This window comes from Zingiber officinale, chromosome 4B (genome assembly GCF_018446385.1).
Source record: "Zingiber officinale cultivar Zhangliang chromosome 4B, Zo_v1.1, whole genome shotgun sequence".
NCBI classification, from domain to species: domain Eukaryota; kingdom Viridiplantae; phylum Streptophyta; class Magnoliopsida; order Zingiberales; family Zingiberaceae; genus Zingiber; species Zingiber officinale.
The window spans coordinates 82573641-82596982 of NC_055993.1; the positions used below are offsets into that span (position 1 = coordinate 82573641).

Consider the following 23342-nt stretch of genomic DNA (forward strand, 5'->3'; position numbering starts at 1 on the left):
GACCCATTTGGTGCTTAGTGGCCCGACAACGACGTCGGCCCATTTGGTTTACTCTCGATAACAGCTGATTGAGTCTTGACGACTTCGTCACTTTTCCTAGCTTCCTTCTTCCTTCACACACACAAACTCTCTCTCTCTCTCTCTCCCTCTCTCTCTCTCTCTGATATACTTTTCTTCCTTTCTGTCCGTGCTAAACCCTGAGACCATCATGTCATAGTTGGGCCCGTATTCACCGTGATTTACTCCCTCTCCTACTTGTAGGGCCAGGTTGAGGGGGCCGCTGGGTTGACGGTTCCAACCTTTTGCAGCATGATCTACTTTTCTTCCATTTCCTTCTCTATCTCACATTCGATTCTGCTATGATTTACTCTGTGTGAGACTATTTCAAGGGGTTGCGCCTTTTTCGTTCACAAAGTTAGCGCAGAGTGGTTAACTGTTCGGGTCGGTTGGATGGAGGGCAACAGTGGCAGGCCGGATCAGAGGAAGCCATCAGCCGTGCCAGATGGGAGCTCCGCTGATTGGAGGATCCAGCTCCAGCCCGATGCGCGGCGGAGAATCGCCAATAAGATGTGAGTGGGATGCCCAAATTCCACCATTAGCCCCTAAATTTCGACCCTTTTGGTAATTGGATCATCGGCATGGATAATCGCTTTGATTTGATCGTTGAATTATTTGATATTTGACATGGAAATTTTATTCAGGGTCGGATTAGAGTGTGTGCATAGGGTTTTCCGTCAATTTCAGAACTTTTGTCGACAACTATTATCATTTCTGTATCAACTATTTTTTTTATCCAATCTGTATTTTTCTTATTGTTCTTCTACTTATAAGAATCAATTTGTCATTTTGTTCGGAAAGAATAAAGCCTGGTTCTAAAAAAATACTAGTCTCCTGCTTCCCTCTAAACTTTATCTTCATGCTTCTCTCGCTATCAAGATGCTGATCAGATAAACTTGTCTCAAGGGTTTCTTTCTCAAGGGAGAGTGATGACTTAAGTTATGATTCTAGGAGAGTTTTTGATTGATGGCATGATCCGTTTGTTCTCTGCATAAACAGGCCTTTCTTTTGCAGTGATACTTTCTTTGACATTGGATTTACTGAAAATATTCAAAAAATAAGGCAAAATGGAATTTCAATAGGATGATGGTTTTGAAAAACTGCACATATGTCTGGTGTCTTATTACTTAATTACTTATTAGACCACATAAGAAGGAAAGGCATTAGATGGTCGAGAGCAACAGGGCTAGGGAAAGCCATGCTTTTGCTTTTCTTTAGCACAAGGTCATGAACTAGAGACGTAAGTCCATAAGGTCCCATCCACAACCCGCTGCATCTTGTATCATACAGTGGAATATTGCTTCTCTTGAAGATATGGAGAGCATTCCTTAGAATAATCATCTAGAAGATGCCTTTTAAACCTATAATCCATTAAGATTGAATACAACATTTGTTATTGAGCTCAAACCTCATCCATTGGATCTTAAAGCTTGTAGAAAATTAAGATTGTATCCATATATTTCTCTAATTAAATTCAAATTGAAATTTCAATTAGCCTTTTAATTAATTTTTCCATTTGATCTATCTGTCCAATTGTGCGAATTAATCTTTAATTTTGGCAATGGTACTTTTTAGTATAATTTGGACAAATAAATATTTAAACTGCCCCAATTAAATCTCCATTAATAAACATAATTAAGATATTAATTATCTAATTAATTAATTGAAAATATTAATGGTTAATTATCCTGAGACCTCCCTCAAGGTTGCATGAGTCATATGTCGAGCTCTTGAGCCTTGTGTCTGATTTTATAGGCTCCCAAACACTATGATGTCGCATGAAGATCTTCTTCATCGACCCAGGTACACCTTGTAGCACAGTTCTGTGCTATGCTGTCCTTTTAACAACTCATGTCACAATATACCCCAAGCACTTGTCAACCTATTTCAGACATAAGTAAATTTGATCCAAGTAATCACCAATTCGTATATTCTCCATTTATCATAAGTGACAATTCTTTTGTTGATTACTCCATCAAAATAAGACTAGGAACATAGACAACCAAAAGTGTATTGCACCTTTCAAGGGAGTAAACTTGTTAAAGTATATAGATTCTTTTATGAGAAGAATATTAATTTCAAGTCTAAGGATCAGTTGCACCTACCTGCCTGAGATCCTGTAAACACTGGATAAACTACTAATGAGTTCTCATTACGAGTCATGGTCAATAGATCGTTCTCCTATACCTCTGGTGTAGACTCTCTATAGATTGTATTGCTGAATTTGATCATTATGTATATACATCAAACCTGGGAGTTGGGATTGATAATTTGTGAAATTGTGCTATCTAAAATAAATGAATCAGAAAAAAGATATACACTATATTAACCTCATTTGCCTATTCTTGTAACTATATCCATTCTACTTGAGCTCAGATGTTGACATTGTAATAAGAGGAATGCACTTTCATCCTGTTGCTTTGACCTAGTAGATGCATCCTTAATGCTTCTTGTTCTCATATTTACATATATTATATGCCTCTTTTTACCCTTTTTCCTGCTCAAACTAATGCATTTATATGCCTCTTAAGTGATGTAACTGTCTTCATTAATTTTTAGTGCAATTGTATTTTATTAACTAAAAATCAAACTGCTCCTGTCTTTCAATAAATTAAACCTACTCTGCAGTAGTGTTTTTTTTTATAATTTTTTTTCCTTCTCCAATCATTTTATCTTTTAACTTTCAATTTATAAACATGTTTTGTTCATTGTCTGTGCAGATTTGGACTATATCTTTGCTCTTATGTAATGCTCATATGATCATCATCAATCATTTTTCAATTATCTACTATTCTATTTGATCTCAAATCTTTGTGCTCATAATTTTTGTAGTGTAATACTCGAATAATTTATATTTTAGAATGGATGTTTTAAAGAGGCATCTGCCAATCCATTCGCCCGAAGGCCTAATTGAACTTCAGAAAATTGCTATTCGGTTTGAGGAGAAGATATATGCTGAAGCTGCCAATCAGGTAGATCCTCTTATCTTGTTCATATACTTTATGTATCTTGGTCTGGTGGAAACAATGCTTTTACTTGCTTAGATATATATGTGCATTTTAAACTGTTGTTTTGATGTTCTTTCACGACTGATAAAAACAAACACTTTTATAGTCTTTTGAAAATTCTTCTGTGTCAATATATGAAACATAACAGCATAGCTTTCTCTAGGGTCCGCCATTATGGTAGCAATAATAGAATATATATTTTTTTCTTTCATCTGTGCCCTCAAATTACTAAATATGCTCCTTGGTAGAAATTTATCCTTCATAAAGAACTCCATGGCGCTCACAAGCTGTAGGTCGGATGATCAAACTGCACTCATGTTAATTTACTGCTGATCCATTACCTAAGCTTTTTTTGGGTGATGACATAGACTCCTGATCAATGAACTATTAATTATCTTTAAATATGCAATTTAAGAGCCCAAAGGGAGATTCTTTTCTTTATGCTTTCTTTTTCTTGCCTTTTTTGTTTTTTGTATTCCCTGATGTATTCCTCTAACACTACAATATTCCAGTCTGATTATTTGAGAAAAATTTCTATAAAAATGCTGTCAATGGAGCGTAAGCCTCAACATCAGCATCTCGGAGGACCTGGACAAATGATTCCATCTAGGTCCAACAATCTGTATGGTAACCATCCTGTAGACCCAGGTATGTAACAAGAAATTTTCACTTTCATCTAAGTTAATTAGGGATTCTTAATACAGATGTGAATAGCTTTTGTTGGAAATCATAAATTGTATATCTTTCTACTTTTACTGCAAAGGTACATCAAAACCAAAAACCAGAAGAAAATTCTTGATTTTGCATTATTCGCTAGACATCTTGATGGTTAAATTCATTGCTTCTAAACTGACTTTTTCTTTTCGATACTTAAAGAGATGGCTTCTGATTCTGACAACGAGCACGATGAGTTCTCCGAGGAGCACGACTCAAGCGATGATACATCACATGATAGTCTGCAAAGCGAATCCTGGAATTCTGGTTTGACTGGGGACATGATTGCTAGAAAGCGCGATGCGTCTGAATTTGCATCAGGGTCCAGTCACAGGAAGAAAGATAAAAAGATCGCTCATTTGTCATCCTCCGTGCAGCTACTTGCAGAAACAATCTCTCTCAGGACTTCAGCAAAGCAAGAGCTGCAGGATGCCCAAAAACATTCTCAGGAGAATGCTCAAAATGAGGCGGACGCGTATTCGATTGCCTCATGCATGGACATTCTTAATATCATACCGGACGTTTCTATCGAAGCCTACATAGCTGCGTGTGATCGGTTCCGAGATCCAGCATGGAGAAACATGTTTGTCAAGATGCCGGATCATAGGAGACTGCAGTGGCTGGAGTGGTTGGCTCACCATCAGACCCCATAGCTCATGTTGGACCTGTAATGAAGAACTATGTTTCATTTCATGTTGGACCTGTAATGAAGAACTATGTTTCATTTTGCAGTTTGTCATAGACTCGAGTTAACTAAATAATATGTTTACTTTATAAATAGTTTTCTCAAATTATGGATGAGTATAAATTTAGGTTTTGGGTCAAGGAATTTATTACACAATTCGAATTATATTAGTAAAGAATGAAATGGTAAAAATTTAAGGGTAAAAGGTTGCAAGTTTTAAATTAGGGATTTGTGGAAAATAATAAAATAAACATAAAATGGGTATAAAATCTTTTAAAGAATGAAGAAATTTTGCTGACTTGGCAATATATTGAGATGTTTTAGCATTTTTCTTATATATATAAATTAATGTAGATTTATAATAAAAAAAATTTGATTAACATATGTATATATAATTTTTAAAAATTGTATTTCTTGTAGTTATTGTGAATTATGCATTAAAATGCTCAAAAATTATATTTTAATTCAAAAATAATAAATATTTTCACACCACTAAATATGTTTTATTTTTTTTTTTTTACACTGATCCGAGCTATGTGTTTATGTTATTTTTACTTTAGGATATGAATGAAGTAAAAAATTTTAAAAATAAAACCAGATGATTTTATTATTACTAAATGGTGTTCCTTATGGTCGGCCTCCTAATAAAATGAAGGAAGGTAAATCAAAATACGGGATATATATGAAGTTGATAAAAAGTGACTGTACTCGCCTCTAATACCCTGTCAATCTATCTACGAGTAGCTACTAACCCTTAAAATAATAACTAGCGCATTACCTCGCTTAACTCCAAATCTCAAGTTAACAGTACATCATCCTTAACCAGTAGACCTTTCCGAGTGAATCACATATCAAAAAAAAAAAAAAAAATGATAATCCCAATTAACCTCATTGATTATCTCTGAAGTAATCGGCTCAACCTCACACAAGTTTCTCAAGATTACACACCAGGTGATTTTGATGGATGTATTCAATTTGATTCTCCAACTCGATCTAATTTTCGATGAATTGGTGAATATCCATGAAGTCGAAGAATATTACTCCCTTACCTTTACAAGACGAACAAAAACTCATTTCCACTCTATATATTTTTCGTATGTTGTTTCTTATATTCACTCAAATATAGCTCGATCTTTAGATCTTAAAGTTAGTTAAGTTCGAGTCGAAAAAATATTCCAAAAGAGAGGACCACTCCATGTATGTAGGTGACCACCATGCTACTGCCTAGAAAGTTTGAACTGGTCCTTTTACTTGATTGAATGAATAATGGAGGTACATGATGAATTGCTTTGGATAAAAAGATATTTCCAGGCACCAAAACTCCTATCAATATGGGATTCCAAAAAAGAATTGAATCACATTGAATCTATTATACGCAGTTTTATCCTGCATAAGTTAAAAGTATTTTCACCGCATTTTCTACTTCTGTCGTGTAGAGATGCACTAGCAATGAAACCGCAAGATACGCCATGGCACAATGCTCACTAGGAGCTCCAACGAAAAGCGAAAGGAGGAAAGACGAAAGAAAGAGGCATGAGCGAGTGAATTGCAAGGGCGAAGAAGTCCGACGAGGGAAGAAGCCGATGATGATCGATGACATTCATGCCTTATCCTATCCTCCAAATGAGTGATTCCAATCACACAATAAAACACACAAAATTTGAAGCTTCAGAGAATAAAATCTGAAGCTTTATCATCTTTGTCCCCTTTGAGCACAGACCACTTCATGTACATCACCAACTAGTTGGCTGCAAGATAAGAAACAGACAAAATTACGAGGACTAGTTGCATTTATCAGCGAAAAGACAATTCAGTGCACGAAACGAAACTTGTTATCCTGTATAATTATACTAATTGATATTAATTTAACTCAAAATTCCTTTCTCTACTAGAATTCAAAGTGGTGTGAATTATATGATCTTCTTGGGTTGGCACATCATATCATGTGAGAGGACATATACCTTCAAAATCCCTGTGGTCTCAAATGCCTGATAATGCCTTCAAGTTTGGACAGAGATAGCAGCAGTGAGTAAATTGGAAGACCAGCCAAAACAGGTGGAAGTAATAAATTCCTCCTGGGCCTCACTCTTCCTCTCATTAATGCAGGAGGAAATGGCTGAAAAGGCAGCACTTGAACATACACTTGATTTCCTAAACAAAATCAGCTTGGTTTTCTCTTGTTGGTGCCAAATCTATGCAAAACCTGACTCGGAATTAATGTATTTATTAGTTCAAGTGATAAACTGAATGTTTGTGAATAAATTTGATATTTAGTTTGATAAAAATTTATTTATATTCATTTAGTATATATATAAGATCAGTTAAATAAATAAGTTTGATGTTCAACTAGTTCAATATTAATAAATAACGTTCGTGAACAATATTTCATCGTAAAATTCTTATCAATATAATAAATAAAAAAATTTTAAAATAAATATATAAATTTGAATTATCAAGATCAATAATTAATTATTTATTTGTATAATCAAACAGAATTGAAAATTTGATAATATTAAAATGTCAAGTTAGGTATGAACCAAACTCGTAAAAAATAATCTAACTTGGTTGTGAGGATCAAAGCATGTGCATTGAAAGTTACTGTTCATCACCTCAAACAGAGGCCTCCTCATCAACCTCCATAAATGGGATGAGAGCTTGAGCTCCCACCTCAGACTCAGGCACAAGAGAGAGAGAGAGAGAGAGAGATGGGGAAGAAGAAGCATGTCTTGAGTTCGCTCTTCTTCAAGCTCAGGGATTCCTCGCCGGAGAGTTTTCCTCCCTCTCCTCCTCCTCCTTCTTCTTCCTGGTCCTGGCATTTTTGCAAACACCCCAAGGCCGACTCGTTCCGGTTCTACCTCAACGACGACTCCGGTATCACCTGCTCCTCCTCCTCCGACACCGCGGAGGAGGAGGAGGACCCCGCGGTGGTGCGGCGGCGGCGCTCGGACCGGCTCTTCTTCGACCCGGGCGGCGACACGAGCTCGATCATGGAGGAGGTGAAGGACTCGGCGGCGGCGGTGGTGGTCGAACAAGAAAAGGAGTCGCCTTTCGAGGACAGCGTGGCAGTAGCGGTGGAGTCGCGGAACCCGTACGGCGACTTCCGGCGGTCGATGGAGGAAGTGGTGGCGGCGCAGGGGCTCGGCGCCGGTGACTGGGAGAGGCTGGAGGAGCTGCTGGCCTGGTACCTGAGCGTGAACGGCAGGAAGACGCACGGCTTCATAGTCGGCGCCTTCCTGGATTTGCTCGCGGCCATGGCTTCTTCCGCTTCCTCTGCTTCTGCTTCTTCTCCATTCTCTTCTTCTTCCTCCTCCTCCTCCGCTTCCAATTCCTTCAAGATCGAAGAACTAAGAGAGGAGGAAGCCAGTGATCAGCTGCCACGAGAACTACCAACACCCTCCAAATCTCTGAGCAGCTAATCGCTGCATCTGTGAATATTGCTAGATTTTATTGTATTTTATTGTATTTTATTTCATTTATTTCGATCGCACTGAGATTTCAGACGTCCTTGGCTTGCAGTTTCTCTCTTCTAGTTATTATTATTATTATTATATATATATAAATCTTAATTTTGCAAACTAATCGAATCCAAAATGATAATTTTATCGGGTCTATAGATTCTCCGTAATTGTTTAAGTTTGGATAAGGACAAATTGGACAATATCTAAAGTTTAGTAGATTCTTTGTCTGCGGTTTCAAAATGAGAAGCTTCCACTTGACAATTAAATCATGTGTCCTTCCATTTAATATCAATTTGTTTGAATTGAGTTTTCAATGTTTAATGCCTTTGCCTCCTCCTCCGTTTCCATTAATTGTGTAGGTTGTACCCTCAAGGATTTTTCTTTAGATGAAAAATACTAGTATATATATATATATATACTAGTCAAAAAATTTTGAATCATTTAGAAACTTAAAAGAAGAATAATAAATCAACTTAAAAGAAGAATAATATATCATGTACTTTAGTTTTAAAATTATTAAAATCATGTACCTAATTCTATTTTGGTTGGTTTTTTTTCCAATGATCTATTTATATTAAAAAAATGATTACTTTTAATATAGTAGATAAATTAATATTTTAGAGTATAAATATAATCATGAGAACTAAATAAATATATAAAAATTAATTTCATGTCATTCTGAACTCTCTAGGTTCATCAGTTAGTTTTGGTTGAAACCAGTTGATAGATTCAAATTTGACCCACTATATTGAGTGCAGTGATTTTTTGAACATGATATGTCCAAAAAAATCTAATTCATGTTAAAAAAAATCAATACATTTAATATATTAGGTCAAATTGATATTTGAAAGTATTAATATAATTATAAAAACTAAACAAATTCATAGGACCTGATTTCAGGTCATTATAAGCTCTCTGAGTCCATCAACTTATTTTGGCCGGATGAATTTAAAGAGTTTTTACTGAAACTGACTAATGGATCTAGAGAGCTCAGAATAACATGAAATAAGTTTCTATGTGTTTGTCTAGTTCACCTACTAATCATGTCCGAAATTTGAGGAGGTGGATGCTGGGGACGTGGCGCTCCTGCTGACCTCCGAGGGACTTCGCGTCTGCCTGCAACACAAGCAGCGTCAGTGCCGAACCAGGGAAGGGGTCCCTAGCAATGGCCCTCCGACGCTCAAGTCAGTCTCTGGCGAAGCAAGAAGCAGGGGGAACTATAGCGCAACTGTAGAGATCGCGAGAAAAGCATACCTCCGTCGATGCCTAGACCCCCTTTATATAAGGCTCATGTAGCGTGTATGCACGCTTCTCAAAGCGGGCAAGTTGTCCCAAACCTTCCGTGAAGAGACATGTCAGTAATGTGTCCTTGATACAGTACCTTAACAAGCCGAGCATATCTCTGAAGTGACAATGGAAGCTTTCGCCGTACGATCTTCTGTTTAACCATGCCGTCAGTCGGCGGCACTAACTCCAAAATGGATGTCGAAGGATATCCCACGGTATTTGTTGCTCAACCGAACGGGATGGCCTCTTGGTTGAGAGTTCCTTATGCCAGTGTCATCCATTGCTGGGCCGAGCAGGATAGTCGCTCGGCTGGAGTCTCCGTTGCCTGGATGATGAATTTACTACTTGGCCGAGCGGGGTAGCCGCTCGGTCGATACTTCCACTGTCCGGTTGCTGTACGCGCACCATGATCGAACGGGATAGTCGCTCGGCTGTATTAGCGCTGTTCATGTGTGGTCTGCCCGGCTATGACTCTACTATGCTGATCTGAGTATTGATGTAAGGCCAAGCGGGGTAGCCGCTCGGCCTGCTTCTACAAACACTTGATGTTTATTCCTGTCTTGAGCGTCCTAGCTCAACTGGTGGTCGAGCTAGTGATGATGTCGGATCGGACCTTTCATATCTCGGTCGGACGAACCACTCGCCCACCCCGCCATTGATAGTAAGGCATTGACTGCCTTGACTTTGACCTCCCTTGTGGCGAAGACCTTTCCCAAGGTGGGCTCCTCCTTCCCACTGCATCACATGCCTCCCCTTCAAGTCTAGTTGAAGGAGGTCGTGGTCTGACTGACTGGACTATTGCGTGAGCATATGCCATCCCGATCGACCTTCCTCACTGTACGGAATGATCAGGCTAGGCCTGACCCTTGCCGATCGGCCTTTTGAAGGTGGTCGCTTGGTTATAAACATGCTCCCTTGATCTGATCGGACAAACAAAGGTTTACACTTGTAGACTTTTTCCTCCATCTATCCTCGACGAAAGCGGGCTGGCCTGACGTCACCCCGATTTCTCGGGAAGTGTACAAATCCCTCTCATTAAGGCAGAACAGGTTCTCATGACCGCCTTAATTGTCGTCCCGTGGTAGCCTGCCACGTGTCGCTCCCACCGTCGTCGCACGCCTGACGTAACAGGCATTGATGGCGACGTTTGGTGGTTTAAATTCGACGGTCAAATCTGAGCCTAGGTTTCCGCGACTTAGATCGGACGGCTCCGGTCGACCGAGCCTGGGATATATATGAGCCCGCTGCTTCGTCGCCTTCTCCACACTTTTGCTGCCGCGTTTCTGACCTTCGTGCTCTTGCGCCTTGTGTTCTCCGGCGGTCCTGTGCGTGTTCTCCTCCTAAAATCCTTCGTTCTCTTCCTCCGGTGACCTCCCCTCCCTTCCAGTAAGCTCTCTCCCGTCACTTTTCTCCTTTGGGCCTTCTGCTGTCCATTGTTCCGACATCCTTCCAGTGAACCTTTCTACCTCTTTTTCAATCGTCATTCATTTGCGTCGTTACGTTTGGCGGTTTAAATTCGACGGTCGGATCTGAGCCTAGGTTTTCGCGACCTAGATCGGACGGCTTCGGTCGGCCGAGCCTGGGATATATATGAGCCCGCTGCTTCGCCGCCTTCTCCACACTTTTGCTGCCACGTTTCTGACCTTCGTGCTCTTGCGCCTTGTGTTCTCCAGTGGTCCTGTGCGTGTTCTCCTCCTGAAATCCTTCGTTCTCTTCCTCCGGTGACCTCCCCTCCCTTCCAGTAAGCTCTCTCCCGTCACTTTTCTCCTTTGGGCCTTCTGCTGTCCACTGTTCCGACATCCTTCCGGTGAACCTTTCTACCTCTTTTTCGATCGTCATTCTTTTGCGTCATTTTTAGCGATGGCCAGCTCCTCCATGTCGTCGGCCTCCGTCCCTAGACCTTGGTATACAACCATGGAATCTAGGTTTGATGAGGGTGACGTGGAGGGCCTTAGAAATGCCTTCGAAATCCCATCTCACCACGAAATTATTCTACCCTCCTCGTCCGATCGGCCAAATACCCCGTGGTGTCGACCTTTTTGCATGTCACGAGGTGTATCAAATTAATAAAAATTGGAAACTCAATAAAATTAAGACACATGTCGTAGTAAGGAGTCTCAAGTCGTATTTTTCCAAGGGTAACTAATAAGTGTATGTGAATTATAGAATTGGTTCCAATCAAATTCTAATTTCAACTAGATCAAGAATAAGATCCAAGATAGTACATTCTCATCTAATCACACTACCTTCTAACCAAATGGGCTTCTATGAAATTCAAATTTTTATTCATCTCTGAATCAAATAATGCAATTCCCACATCTTCAATCAACAATCACTGTAACCAAAGATTCTAGAACTAGAACAAGAGTTTCCTACATTAAAGACTTGAAATTAAGCTCATCTTACATGAACTGAAATAGCTTACATTCATAATCTCACTCAGATTCAACACTTAGCTCAATCACTAGTCTTCAATTCTCACTAACAATCAACACATATTAGGGAAGTAAACAATTAAAAGCTCAAGTAGGCATTCCACATTTAAATTCCATCTCAATAACCACATATCCAATTCAAAGAATAAAGATTAGCTAGCTAAACAACCAAAACTAAACAAACTAGTATTTAACAGAATTGAAAATTTCATAATGAACAAAATTTGCAATCAATTAAATTCCTGCAACAGGATTCGGATTGTTGTAATTCAAACACAAACTAAATTGCAAAAGAAGAAATCAGATCTGAAGATCTGAGTAGGAACATCACCAAATCTAAGACCAAGATAATGAAAACCTAATCTATAACATTCCACAAACCAAAATCTTGCCGCAAACCTTCTTCACCCTGCTGTCACTATAGAACCACCGCAGAGAACGCCCTTCTGGTAATCGACTTTGAATCCTGAGCTTCCAACTAATCCAGACGATTCTTCACAGCCTCTGGGAACACCCTCGAGCTCACAATCGACTGGAGTTTACAATGCACAAGGAAACAACGCTGAGTTCTAGAAATTGCAACACCAATCGATTGATCAGATCGATTCCGGAGTTGCTGATGGAATGAGGAAACGGGAGTGTCGTCGGAGCCGCAGAGAACGCCCTTCTAGCTCCGGTGATGATTGAAATCGCGGATCAGAGAACACCCCTAAATCCGAATTGTGAAATGGAAAGAACTCAACTGCACGGACTGGAGAACGCCCCTGCCGCTTCTGTGACCTCGGATGATGATCGCCAGAGCTCAGGAATCACCGGCGGTGAAGAATGCTAACATCTGGATCTGGAATTGAGGAATGGGAACTCGACGCTGCGACGGAGAAGACGAAGCTACTGTAGAAGGAAATCACGACCGAGCCGAACGAAGACACTATAGCTTCTTAGGTTTTAAACATCTCTCTCTCTGATCGGACGGTCCACATGCTTCTGGGCTCAATCAACGACTGGATGAACTCAGATCTGGATCAAAGTCTCTGGATCTTCATCAATGGCTCAGATCTACTCCTCATTAGGTCGGATGGACCAGATCCTTGACGGATGGCCCAGATCTCTCTGATCTTCAATGGACGGTCCAAAATACTCCAAGGCTTGATCGACTTGATTAGCCCTTGATGTGAGCTCAAGTGTGGTCTAATTTGATCGGATCCATGACCCTTTTGATGCCTACAAAATAATAAATAAATATTAGCATCAAATACCATGAAAATAAGCTAATTTGTAATTAAGTCCAAGATCACATGCAATTATGAAATATGATGTAAAATGTGAGATTAAGCTATGAATAGACCATCAAAAATATGCATTATGAATCAAAATAATATAGCTAAATCATGGTTATCAAATCCCCCACACTTAGTCTTGGACGTCCCGTTCAAGTTAAGAAAACTAAAAATCATCTCCACACAAATTCCACTAGCAATACCTAAAAGATAGTAAAAAGAATTTAACTAAGATTATCTAAAGATCACAAATAATCATGAATACAATCCAAACAATAATTAGTAGGTGTGATGGTTTCAGTCCAATTGAAAAATTAAACAAATTGCAATCTCACAAGGGATTCACCTATTCTAACCCTCACACAAAAAAATGCATATTAGTGGAGCTCACTCAATGTCACTCACAACATTTCACTACCATAAGCTTGCTTTTTTTCTAATCTCCACCACTATAAACATAACATACATGAATCAAAAGGATTTTATCAACAAGAATTGAAATGGAATCAACAAGAACAATGAAAGTGAATGAAATAGCAAAAGAAAAGAATTCAATGAAGAAAATGAGAGATAAGAGTATTAGAGGAATATACTTGATGAGTCGACCATTTTGATGTGAAAAGAGATGAATACCATTTGTTTTAACCAATTCAAAGTATCAAGCTAACCTCCCCTTCAATTTGATGACCAACAAAGAATCTTGATACTCTATCTCCACCTTTGATACATCTTGATTTATCAATTTTTCCTTTCTTGTTCACTGTTTTTGCACTTCAATTCCACTTCATTTAGAAACTTAAAACAATCTTGAATTACCTTATGGAGAAGAGATCCCTCCCCCACACTTAAAATGTTGTTCGTCTCGGACAATGAAACATATCATGCCATCTAATTGCAATAACACTATGCTCATAGTTCTCTTTCTGTAGGATTTTTTTTCTACTTCTGTTTCTGTGGTGTATTGCAGGTACAAGTTACTAATTATTTCAGAAGTGCAGTATCAAATGCAGTTCAGCAGAGTATTGAATTCTGCTTTCAGATTACAGATTATTTTTTTCACAATTGCAGCAGAAAAGTTCTTGATTTCAGAAGTTAAGCAGCATAGAGAAATAAACAACTTGATGCATATGTGTTCAGTATTTAGAACATTCCCTGCCAAATAATGTATCTTAGAAAAACCATTTCATAGTATCAATTTCCTAGATTTCAATTTCAGAAATCAGCCTCACACTTACATGCCCTTATACAAGTTCAAACATTCTGCTTTAAATTGAAATCAGCCTTACATAGCTTGTAGACATTTCCAAATTGGCACATATGAATCAAGAGCACTTGTTTCAATTGATTTTCAGAAATTCTGAATTTAATACCAAGCACTGCTTGACAAATTCTGCTAGCCCAGTTCAGTGTTGGTTCAATCAGCCTTATTGACAGAATTTCCAGTTTGCAGCCTTGTATCAGAATTTCAGGACAATTTCAGAATTCAGTGGCTAATGATACTTTTTGCTTAAGTCATACAATTCAGCCTTTTCATGAAAATGCAATAGCAACAGAGCTCAGTTCTGCATCTCACAGAATATTAAATTCTGAATTTCAGGTTGGTACACTTTTGATACACAATTAAAGCTGCATTCTGTTTTGTTTATTGCTGCCCTTACTGCATTTTACAGTTTTCTTGCTTCAATTTCAGCAAAATTTTCTAGCTAATAAGCCTTGGAAGATAGCTGGCAGTAAGACTAACATCTTCTCTTGCAATAGCACAAAAATTCAGCTCGAATTTAACTTCCACCTGCTGCAATACCAGTCCAAGACCCCAAGCTACAGATTCTTCAATTTCAGTTTTCAACTTTGTTTCCTTGTTTAGTATCAAATTTCTTGTCTAAAAAATCTTGTAGCTCTTGAAAAGCAAGATAATCCTTTGTTAATACCGGATTGGCAATTGAGTTTCAAAATATTTAATGAACCAAATGCCTTGATTCCATTCTGCACAGCCACTGCTGATCCATTTCTGCACATTCTGGTCTTTGTACCATTTGTCACTGTGTAGCCACAAGAAAGTTCAATACTTCTTCATCTTGTCTCTTAAGGCCCTTTACAATGCATAACTGAGAAGTTTACAGGTTTCAGCAACTCTACATGCTACAATCCCTTTCCCAATTTGGCACAAAATTGCCACATTTTTCTTCAAAATCTGCACTGCTTGAATTCTGCACTGCTTGAATTCTGCACTATATTCATTTCTATCATTCCAGCACCCTTTCCTTTTAATTTTCATTTGTTCTTCTTTGAATTGAGTTCCACTTCCCAACTCGAAAGCTATCACTGACTTCTTTTACTCTTCTCATTCACCAAAATTCAGTCTTTCAAGCACTATCAAATGTCATTGCTATATAATACTTTTCAGTGACTAAAATGAATCTTGGTAGACTATTGATGCCAACATTCCATTTGTTACTTCACATTACAAAACTTCTTGTAAGCTTCTCCCTTACTTGATTTCATTTCTGAATTCTTGATACTCCCACAGCTCTCAACTTTTCATAATTTCCCAGTACTGCAATTTGTCTCACAGAATTCTGAATTCCTTACTGCAAGAGTCTGTCTCTGTTCTGTTGCTTTCCTGCTCAGAATTCCAGCAACAGATTAAATAATTCTATCCATGCAATTAGTAGAAAACATAGAAAGACCAGAACACCATTTGTTACTAAAAGTACAAGAGCTCCACTTGAGTTTTTCAATGACTTAGTGCTGCTCCAAAATTTTGGTACTCATTTGATACACAAATTGTTTCAGCTTCCTAGCAGTGATCAGGTTCCATGTTTCTCCATGGCATTCCATAGTTTCTTAATAACATGCATCTTCAATGCCTCAAATGCTCAAATAGCTTCTGAATTTACTGCACAGCCCATTCATTTCATATCAGAGACATTAAGGACAATATAGCACAAAGATCATACAGAAAAATATTTGTTTGTATTGGTTTTGGAAATCCTAATATCAACTTCAGATTCAAGTTATAATCTTTCTGCAACATCAGCTTACTAAAAGGTCTTATTTAGTACTAAATACACAAGAGCTCAAGCTCAAATTAATTGAATTTGCTACTGATACTTCAGGTCCAGAACAAACAATGCTTAGCAAACCAACTTCAGATTTCAAATCTGAAATGCTTCTATGCATTAATGCCAGAATGTGCAGGGTTCTGAAATCATTTACATGCATTAGCATTCCATATCCTTCTTCAACTTAGTATCACCATAGTATCAAACTTCAAAATTCAAAGCTATTGGAACTTGCTCTTAACATGATAAAACTTAAGAAATGGATGCATTTAACATAAAATCTTAAGAGCACTTCATTCGTGGCAAAATTTTTAGCATTTTCTTTTCTAGAACAGTAGCATCCCAACTTTAAAAACCTTAAGCATTTAACTCCATTACATCTTCCCAAAACTTCATCTTTGGCTTGAATTTGAATCCCTTCCATTAACAAATGAATCCAAACATTCAAAAACACTATACATTTCCCCCACACTTAATCCTTTGTCCATCTAGTCAATACAACTCATCAAGAATTCAACCAATACTCCCAATGAAATAATGACAAGCAAGGATACTCAAGAATTCGAATTCTAGATGAGAATGTATAAAGAAACTTGTGAGGAAAGGAATTAGAAAGTATGAAGGGGAACAAAATTGAAAAAATCCTCAATTTCCATGCATACCAATGTTATTATGACTTTGAAAAGAAACTAAGTAAGTTTTAGGATTTCAATTGCTATGAGTGCATGTCACACAAGAGAAAATAATGAGATATAGGCTTAAAGTGGACCTCACTAGGTAATATTCATGCAAACAAGCTCAATTAATCAACTTAGAATCCATCACCATATTAATCAATATCATGTAAGAAAAGCATCCAATTATGTCATATGACCTAAAATCGATGATCAAATTTAAGAAGCTTTTACCATCTTAAAAATATTACTAGAAAATTTCATGGAGAATTTATTCAAATTGAAATGTTATGTACTAAACAAAATGCAAAGTATGAAAGTAAAATGAAAAATGCAAAGTATAAAACTAAAGAAATGCATAAAAAGAATTTATTAACAAAGCATGAATTAAAATGCAAAAGAAAACAAAATTGGAACCAACTCCCCTTTTATTCCGGGGGTCGAAGAAGATTTAGCAATAAAATCCACACCGGTAGAGGTGTAATTGTGGTTCCACTAAAATTCTTTTTATTATTCATTTTTCCTTTCAAAGCTTTTTCTGGAGGACGGAGGTAGTTCAGTTCAAGCATCCACTCCGGAAGCTTGTATTCTCCTACACAATCAATAAAGGAAAACACCTCCCACACACATGTGGGATAAGAAAATAGGATAATATTAGTTTTGATAGAAGATATGTCCAGAAATGAATCACAACTAACCAAATCAACAAATGATACCTCTATTGAATTTTCTGATAAATTACAAGAAATACTCACCTTATCAAGTTGAAAGGTACCTGGAGTGGTGATTGTTACCTCCTCTTCATCATGTAAATGCTCAAGCTCTGGTTCTGGTGAATGTTCATCCTCATGTAGTGATTCTTGGGTGCTTGGCTCCATAGCACAAGTCCCTACACTTATATCTTCAATTCTTGGTGATTCTTGAGATAATGCTTCCAGTAAGCATTCCCCTACATTTAAATTATCTTCAAAAACAAATCCTGCATCATTTCCAACATCTAGAGCAACATCATTAGTAGAATCAAAATTATATTCAACTACATCATCACAACAATAAAAAGTATTTAAATAATCTAGTGAAGAAGTAGATGCAGTGTCAGGCCTGACAAGATCTCCACAATCCAACTCCTCACTGCGTTTTTTGTTTGTAACTGATGAATGGATGATGCAATTTGGTCCAACTGATTATGTATATTCTGTATCCTTGAGAATTGTTGCTCTTGATGCTCACTCATTTGTTGCATAATCTCCTTTAATTTCCATGTTGACTCATCCATCTGAAATTCATTTTGTTGAAAAGGTTGTGGGATAAAATTTGTTGAAACTTCCTGAAACTCATATGAACTCTGGTAGGCTGGATATAGCTCAATAAATGGTCCTTGTGCACTTTCATACCTGAAACATGAATTATCCACCCAATTAGCATTAAAACTATTTGAAAATAACTCATACCTATTTTGTTGATTCATGTATGGGTAATGTTGATACTCAAGCTGAAAATACTGATTCTCCATTCCACATTTAAAATTCTGGAAATATGGATCCATGCTACTGAAATCTCCTGTTCTTCACTACAACACTAAAAATCAATGTTAGAAGATTCAAGAGCATAAAGTTTCAAACACATGATAACATGAACAGTAAAAGTACTTAAAAATTCAAGAATAAACCAACATGAAAATACAAAAAGAATAGGCAATCAAATCAATCAACATGCTAACAAAGTAAATCAATCAATGCTCAATCTAAAATAAACACACACAACTAGTTAGTTCCCCGGCAACGGCGCCAAAATTTGGTGTCGACCTTTTTGCATGTCACGAGGCGCATCAAATTAATAAAGATTGGAAACTCAATAAAATTAAGACACGTGTCGTAGTAAGGAGTCTCAAGTCGTATTTTTCTAAGGGTAACTAATAAGTGTGTGTGAATTATAGAATTGGTTCCAATCAAATTCTAATTTCAACTAGATCAAGAATAAGATCCAAGACAGTACATTCTCATCTAATCACACTACCTTCTAACCAAATGGGCTTCCATGAAATTCAAATTCTTATTCGTCTCTGAATCAAATAATGCAATTCCCACATCTTCAATCAACAATCACTGTAACCAAAGATTCTAGAACTAGAACAAGAGTTTCCTACATTAAATACTTGAAATTAAGCTCATCTTGCATGAACTGAAATAGCTTACATTCATAATCTCACTCAGATTCAACACTTAGCTCAATCACTATTCTTCAATTCTCACTAACAATCAACACATATTAGGGAAGTAAACAATTAAAAGCTCAAGTAGGCATTCCACATTTAAATTCCATCTTAATAACCACATATCCAATTCAAAGAATAAAGATTAGCTAACTAAACAACCAAAACTAAACAAACTAGTATTTAACAGAATTGAAATTTTCATAATGAACAAAATTTACAATCAATTAAATTCCTGCAACAAGATTCGGATTGTTGTAATTCAAACACAAACTAAATTACAAAAGAAGAAATCAGATCTGAAGATCTGAGCAGGAACATCACCAAATCTAAGACCAAGATAATGAAAACCTAATCTATAACATTCCACAAACCAAAATCTTGCCGCAAACCTTCTTCACCCTGCTGTCACTATAGAACCACCGCAGAGAACGCCCTTCTGGTAATCGGCTTTGAATCCTGAGCTTCCAACTAATCCAGACGATTCTTCACAGCCTCTGGGAACACCCTCGAGCTCACAATCGGCTGGAGTTTACAATGCACAAGGAAACAACGCTGAGTTCTAGAAATTGCAACACCAATCGATTGATCAGATCGATTCCGGAGTTGCTGATGGAATGAGGAAACGGGAGTGTCGTCGGAGCCGCAGAGAACGCCCTTCTAGCTCCGGTGATGATTGAAATCGCGGATCGGAGAACGCCCCTAAATCCGGATTGTGAAATGGACAGAACTCAACTACACGGACTGGAGAACGCCCCTGCCGCTTCTGTGACCTCAGACGATGATCGCCAGAGCTCAGGAATCGCCGCTGGTGAAGAATGCTAATATCTAGATCTGGAATTGAGGAATGGGAACTCGGCGCTGCGACGGAGAAGACGAAGCTACTGTAGAAGGAAATTGCGATCGAGCCCAGCGAAGACACTGTAGCTTCTCAGGTTTTAAACATCTCCCTCTCTGATCGCATGGTCCACATGCTTCTGGGCTCAATAAATGGCTGGATGAACTTAGATATGGATCAAAGTCTCTAGATCTTCATCAATGGCTCAGATCTACTCCTCATTAGGTTGGATGGACCAGATCCTTGACGGATGGCCCAGATCTCTCTGATCTTCAATGGACGATCCAAAATACTCCAAGGCTTGATCCACTTGATTAGCCCTTGATTCGAGCTCAAGTGTGGTCTGATTTGATCAAGTTCATGACCCTTTTGATGCCTACAAAATAATAAACAAATATTAGCATCAAATACCATGAAAATAAGCTAATTTGCAATTAAGTCCAAGATCACATGTAATTATGAAATATGATGTAAAATATGAGATTAAATTATGAATAGACCATCAAAAATATACATTATGAATCAAAATAATATAGCTAAATCATGGTTATCACCCCGCGGACCGGATGCATCTGTCTATTCAGGGATCATTTCTTCGCTGATCTGCGGTTCCCTTCATTATCGTAGTCTGCAAATACTTCTGCATCTCCCTCCCTCAACTCGTGCCGAACTCCTTCCGCCTTCTGTGCGGCGTAGTCGTCTTATTCCAACTGCACGACATCCCTCTTGTCCCTCGAATCTTTCACTATTTTTACTACCCAAAGTTGTCCAAGCCGGGGACCTTCCTTTTTCAGTTTAGGGTTGGCCTAGTGTTTTTTGATAAAATGTCAACCTCCAATAAACATTGGAGGAAATACTTCTTTTTCTTACGTCTTCTCGAGCGGCCGAAATTCTCAACCCGTTGGTAGCTCGAAGTGGCGCCTCAACCCAAACTGAAAAGCTACAAGAGCTAATCGGATTATTTGGACGCTGCGGCCATGCTGGCTGGTCAGAAGTACAACATTCACAAGTTGCTGCTTGAGGATGTCCTCTACATCTTTGGCTTAAGTCTGATCCGCACCCGGCTGCCGACCAGCTTAGGTAAGATACTTAGCTGCATACTCCTTTTATGCTAACTGATTTTTTCTTTTATCTTGCAGCTGAAATCATGATGCGTGCACGGATGACCGACAAGGCGAAGCTCTCGGATAGCGTGATCGAGACGACTGTTACAGAGGAACTGGCGAGCCGCGATCTACCACCGGTCGGCACCCATGAAGATCCACTTGGGGTGAGCGAGGAGACGCCCGCGGAAGTGGGTGAAGGCACGGCCAGCCATGCGCCTAGCGGTGGGGCCACCCCAGCTCACAGCCTCGGATGGAGCGGTGCCCCATCACTCCCGTCGAGGAACCCTCGGGATCGGCCTCCTCCGACGTGCCCTTGACCAGGCGCAAGAGGTGTCGAGCGGATTCATCTTCGTGCTCCACTACTTCGGGTGCGCAACTGGTCGAGAGGGTCGGAACTTCGACTCCGACTCCACTCCTAGAAATTGTGGAGGCCTCATCATCTGATCGGACGTCCTCCTTAGCCGAGCTATCGCAAGGGCCCGTAGCTGCAGCGCCCATGGCCTTCAAGCCGCCACTAAAGCCGGTAGCAGTCCAACGGTCCGGTATCTCACCGGCATCCAGTCAAGTGACCTCCTCCCACTCAGCCCCGAGCGGTCGATACTTCCACTGTCCGGTTGATGTACGTGTGCCTTGACCGAACGGGATAGCCGCTCGGTTATATTAGCGTTGTTCATGTGTGGTCTACTCGGCTATGACTCTACTCTCCTGATCTGAGTATTGATGTAAGGCCGAGCGGGATAGCCGCTCAACCTGCTTCTGCAGACACTTGGCGTTCATTCATGTCTTGAGCATCCTAGCTCAACTAATGGCCGAGCTAGTGATGATGTCGGATCAGACTTTTCATATCTCGATCGGGCGAACCACTCGCCCACCCGATCATTGATAGTGGGGTGTTGATTGTCTTAACTTTGACCTCTCATGTGGTGAAGACCTTTCCTAAAATAAATCCCTTCTTTCCATCGCATCACCTACCAATATCAATTTGACTCATTGATAGTGATAATTTTTTAACACGATCAATTTTTTTTATAAAAAATAATTGATTTGACTAATATAATGACAGTCGATTGAGAATAATAACAATGATAAAAATGAAATTGGATACGTTATTATCATTTTAAATCCAACTACATGATTTAGATATTCCTCACGTTGCTGTTTTGAAAAAGAAAGAAAAAACTATTAGTTATCGCGGTCGGGGAAACGTACTGTCAGGTTTCGGTGTAGACATTTAGTTTGCATTAAATTCTCACCCTTTCCGTTTAGTGAATTATGGACTCAAATATTTATTCATTTGGTGTGGTAGGGCTACCAATTAATGCCGACTTGGATTCTCAAATATCAAAAAAAAATTTTATATATATTTTCTTTCATTTCAGATAATATAAGTGACAAATTCATTATTTTTTATAGCAATCCTACTTTAAAACCCAAATACAATCCTCGCTGATCAATTATCATTTAAAATTAAAATAAAAAAAAATAACGAACTGAGTAACTAAAGCAAGTTTATTCTAAATCATAAATCTTAAAACTCGCCCCATGGATAGACACAAATAATTCATGTAAGAATATTATTATCAATAGGTCAGATATTAATTTTTAATGAGTAAAAAAATGTTTCACTAGTATTGGAGTAATCTAAGTGCTATAGATTTTGATATTTGAGTAAATATTTAAATTAGATTTATTGTTATATTTGATATGTATTATGAGTGTGCAGGATATAGGTACAACAAGAAAAGTCTAAGTGTAATCTTGACAAAGAAGGAAAGTTCAAGGATGAGTCTTGGTGATATAAGTTCAAGCATGTAGTCTTGACAATATAAGTCCAAGTGTGACTTGGCAATGGATGAAGTCCCAGAGGTGAGGAAGACCCAACAACAAGGACAAGGCTGAAAGAAGTACCAGAAGGCAAGACGTGAAGGATGGGGAGACATCCGAGGGACGTGATGCTGATAGAGGAGGCTAGAAGGCTAGATTTAGGTTGGTCAGGCGAAGACGAGTATTGAGTGAATGTACTCGAGGGTCGAATCCTAGGGTTAAGGTTTGACCAGTTGACTTGGGCAAAGCACAAAGTGTTTTTATGCCCTACGGCTGCGAAAATAATAGTTGGGTACTGTAGCAGTCAACCAGCATTGTAGCAGTCAAATGGGCGTTGTGGTAGTCAACCAGTACTATAACAATTACTATAGCAATCGACTGGTGCACTGTAGCAGTCGACTGGTGCACTGTAACAATCGACTAGTAGTCAATTGTTGGCTTGTAACAGTCGAATTTCACTTAAGACCAGTCGACTGGTGGTGGGAAAATACTTGGTGTTTTCCTCCCGAGCTCTATTTAATAGAGCTCAGGGTGCTTGAGCAAAGTTGACAAAAATAGAGGTGGTTAACTCCTATTAGAGTCTCCAAAGTGCTCTTGTGTGTCTAGCATGCTTGTGCGAGTTTGTGGCGAGGTTTCTCCACCCACAAAGGAGCTACGTGAGCTAGCCAGAGGTTTTCCATGGAGTTATCCACAGATGGATCGAGA

At 38.7% G+C, this 23342-nt stretch overlaps 2 protein-coding genes across 2 annotated transcripts; both read left to right on the forward strand.

The window, feature by feature from the left end:
* The first annotated feature begins 94 nt into the window (after nt 1–94).
* On the forward strand, nt 95–4557 carry LOC121975295. The gene is made up of 4 exons (XM_042526866.1): nt 95–569; nt 2918–3029; nt 3578–3713; nt 3942–4557. The coding sequence occupies exons 1-4, from the start codon at nt 451–453 to the stop codon at nt 4430–4432; spliced, it is 858 nt and encodes a 285-aa protein (XP_042382800.1). The 5' UTR covers nt 95–450; the 3' UTR covers nt 4433–4557.
* Nucleotides 4558–7121: 2564 nt separating this feature from the next.
* Nucleotides 7122–7957, forward strand: LOC121977653 (transcription repressor OFP13-like). The gene has a single exon (XM_042530111.1). It carries the CDS (start codon nt 7170–7172, stop codon nt 7878–7880), a length of 711 nt encoding a protein of 236 aa, XP_042386045.1. The 5' UTR covers nt 7122–7169; the 3' UTR covers nt 7881–7957.
* Nucleotides 7958–23342: the final 15385 nt, after the last annotated feature.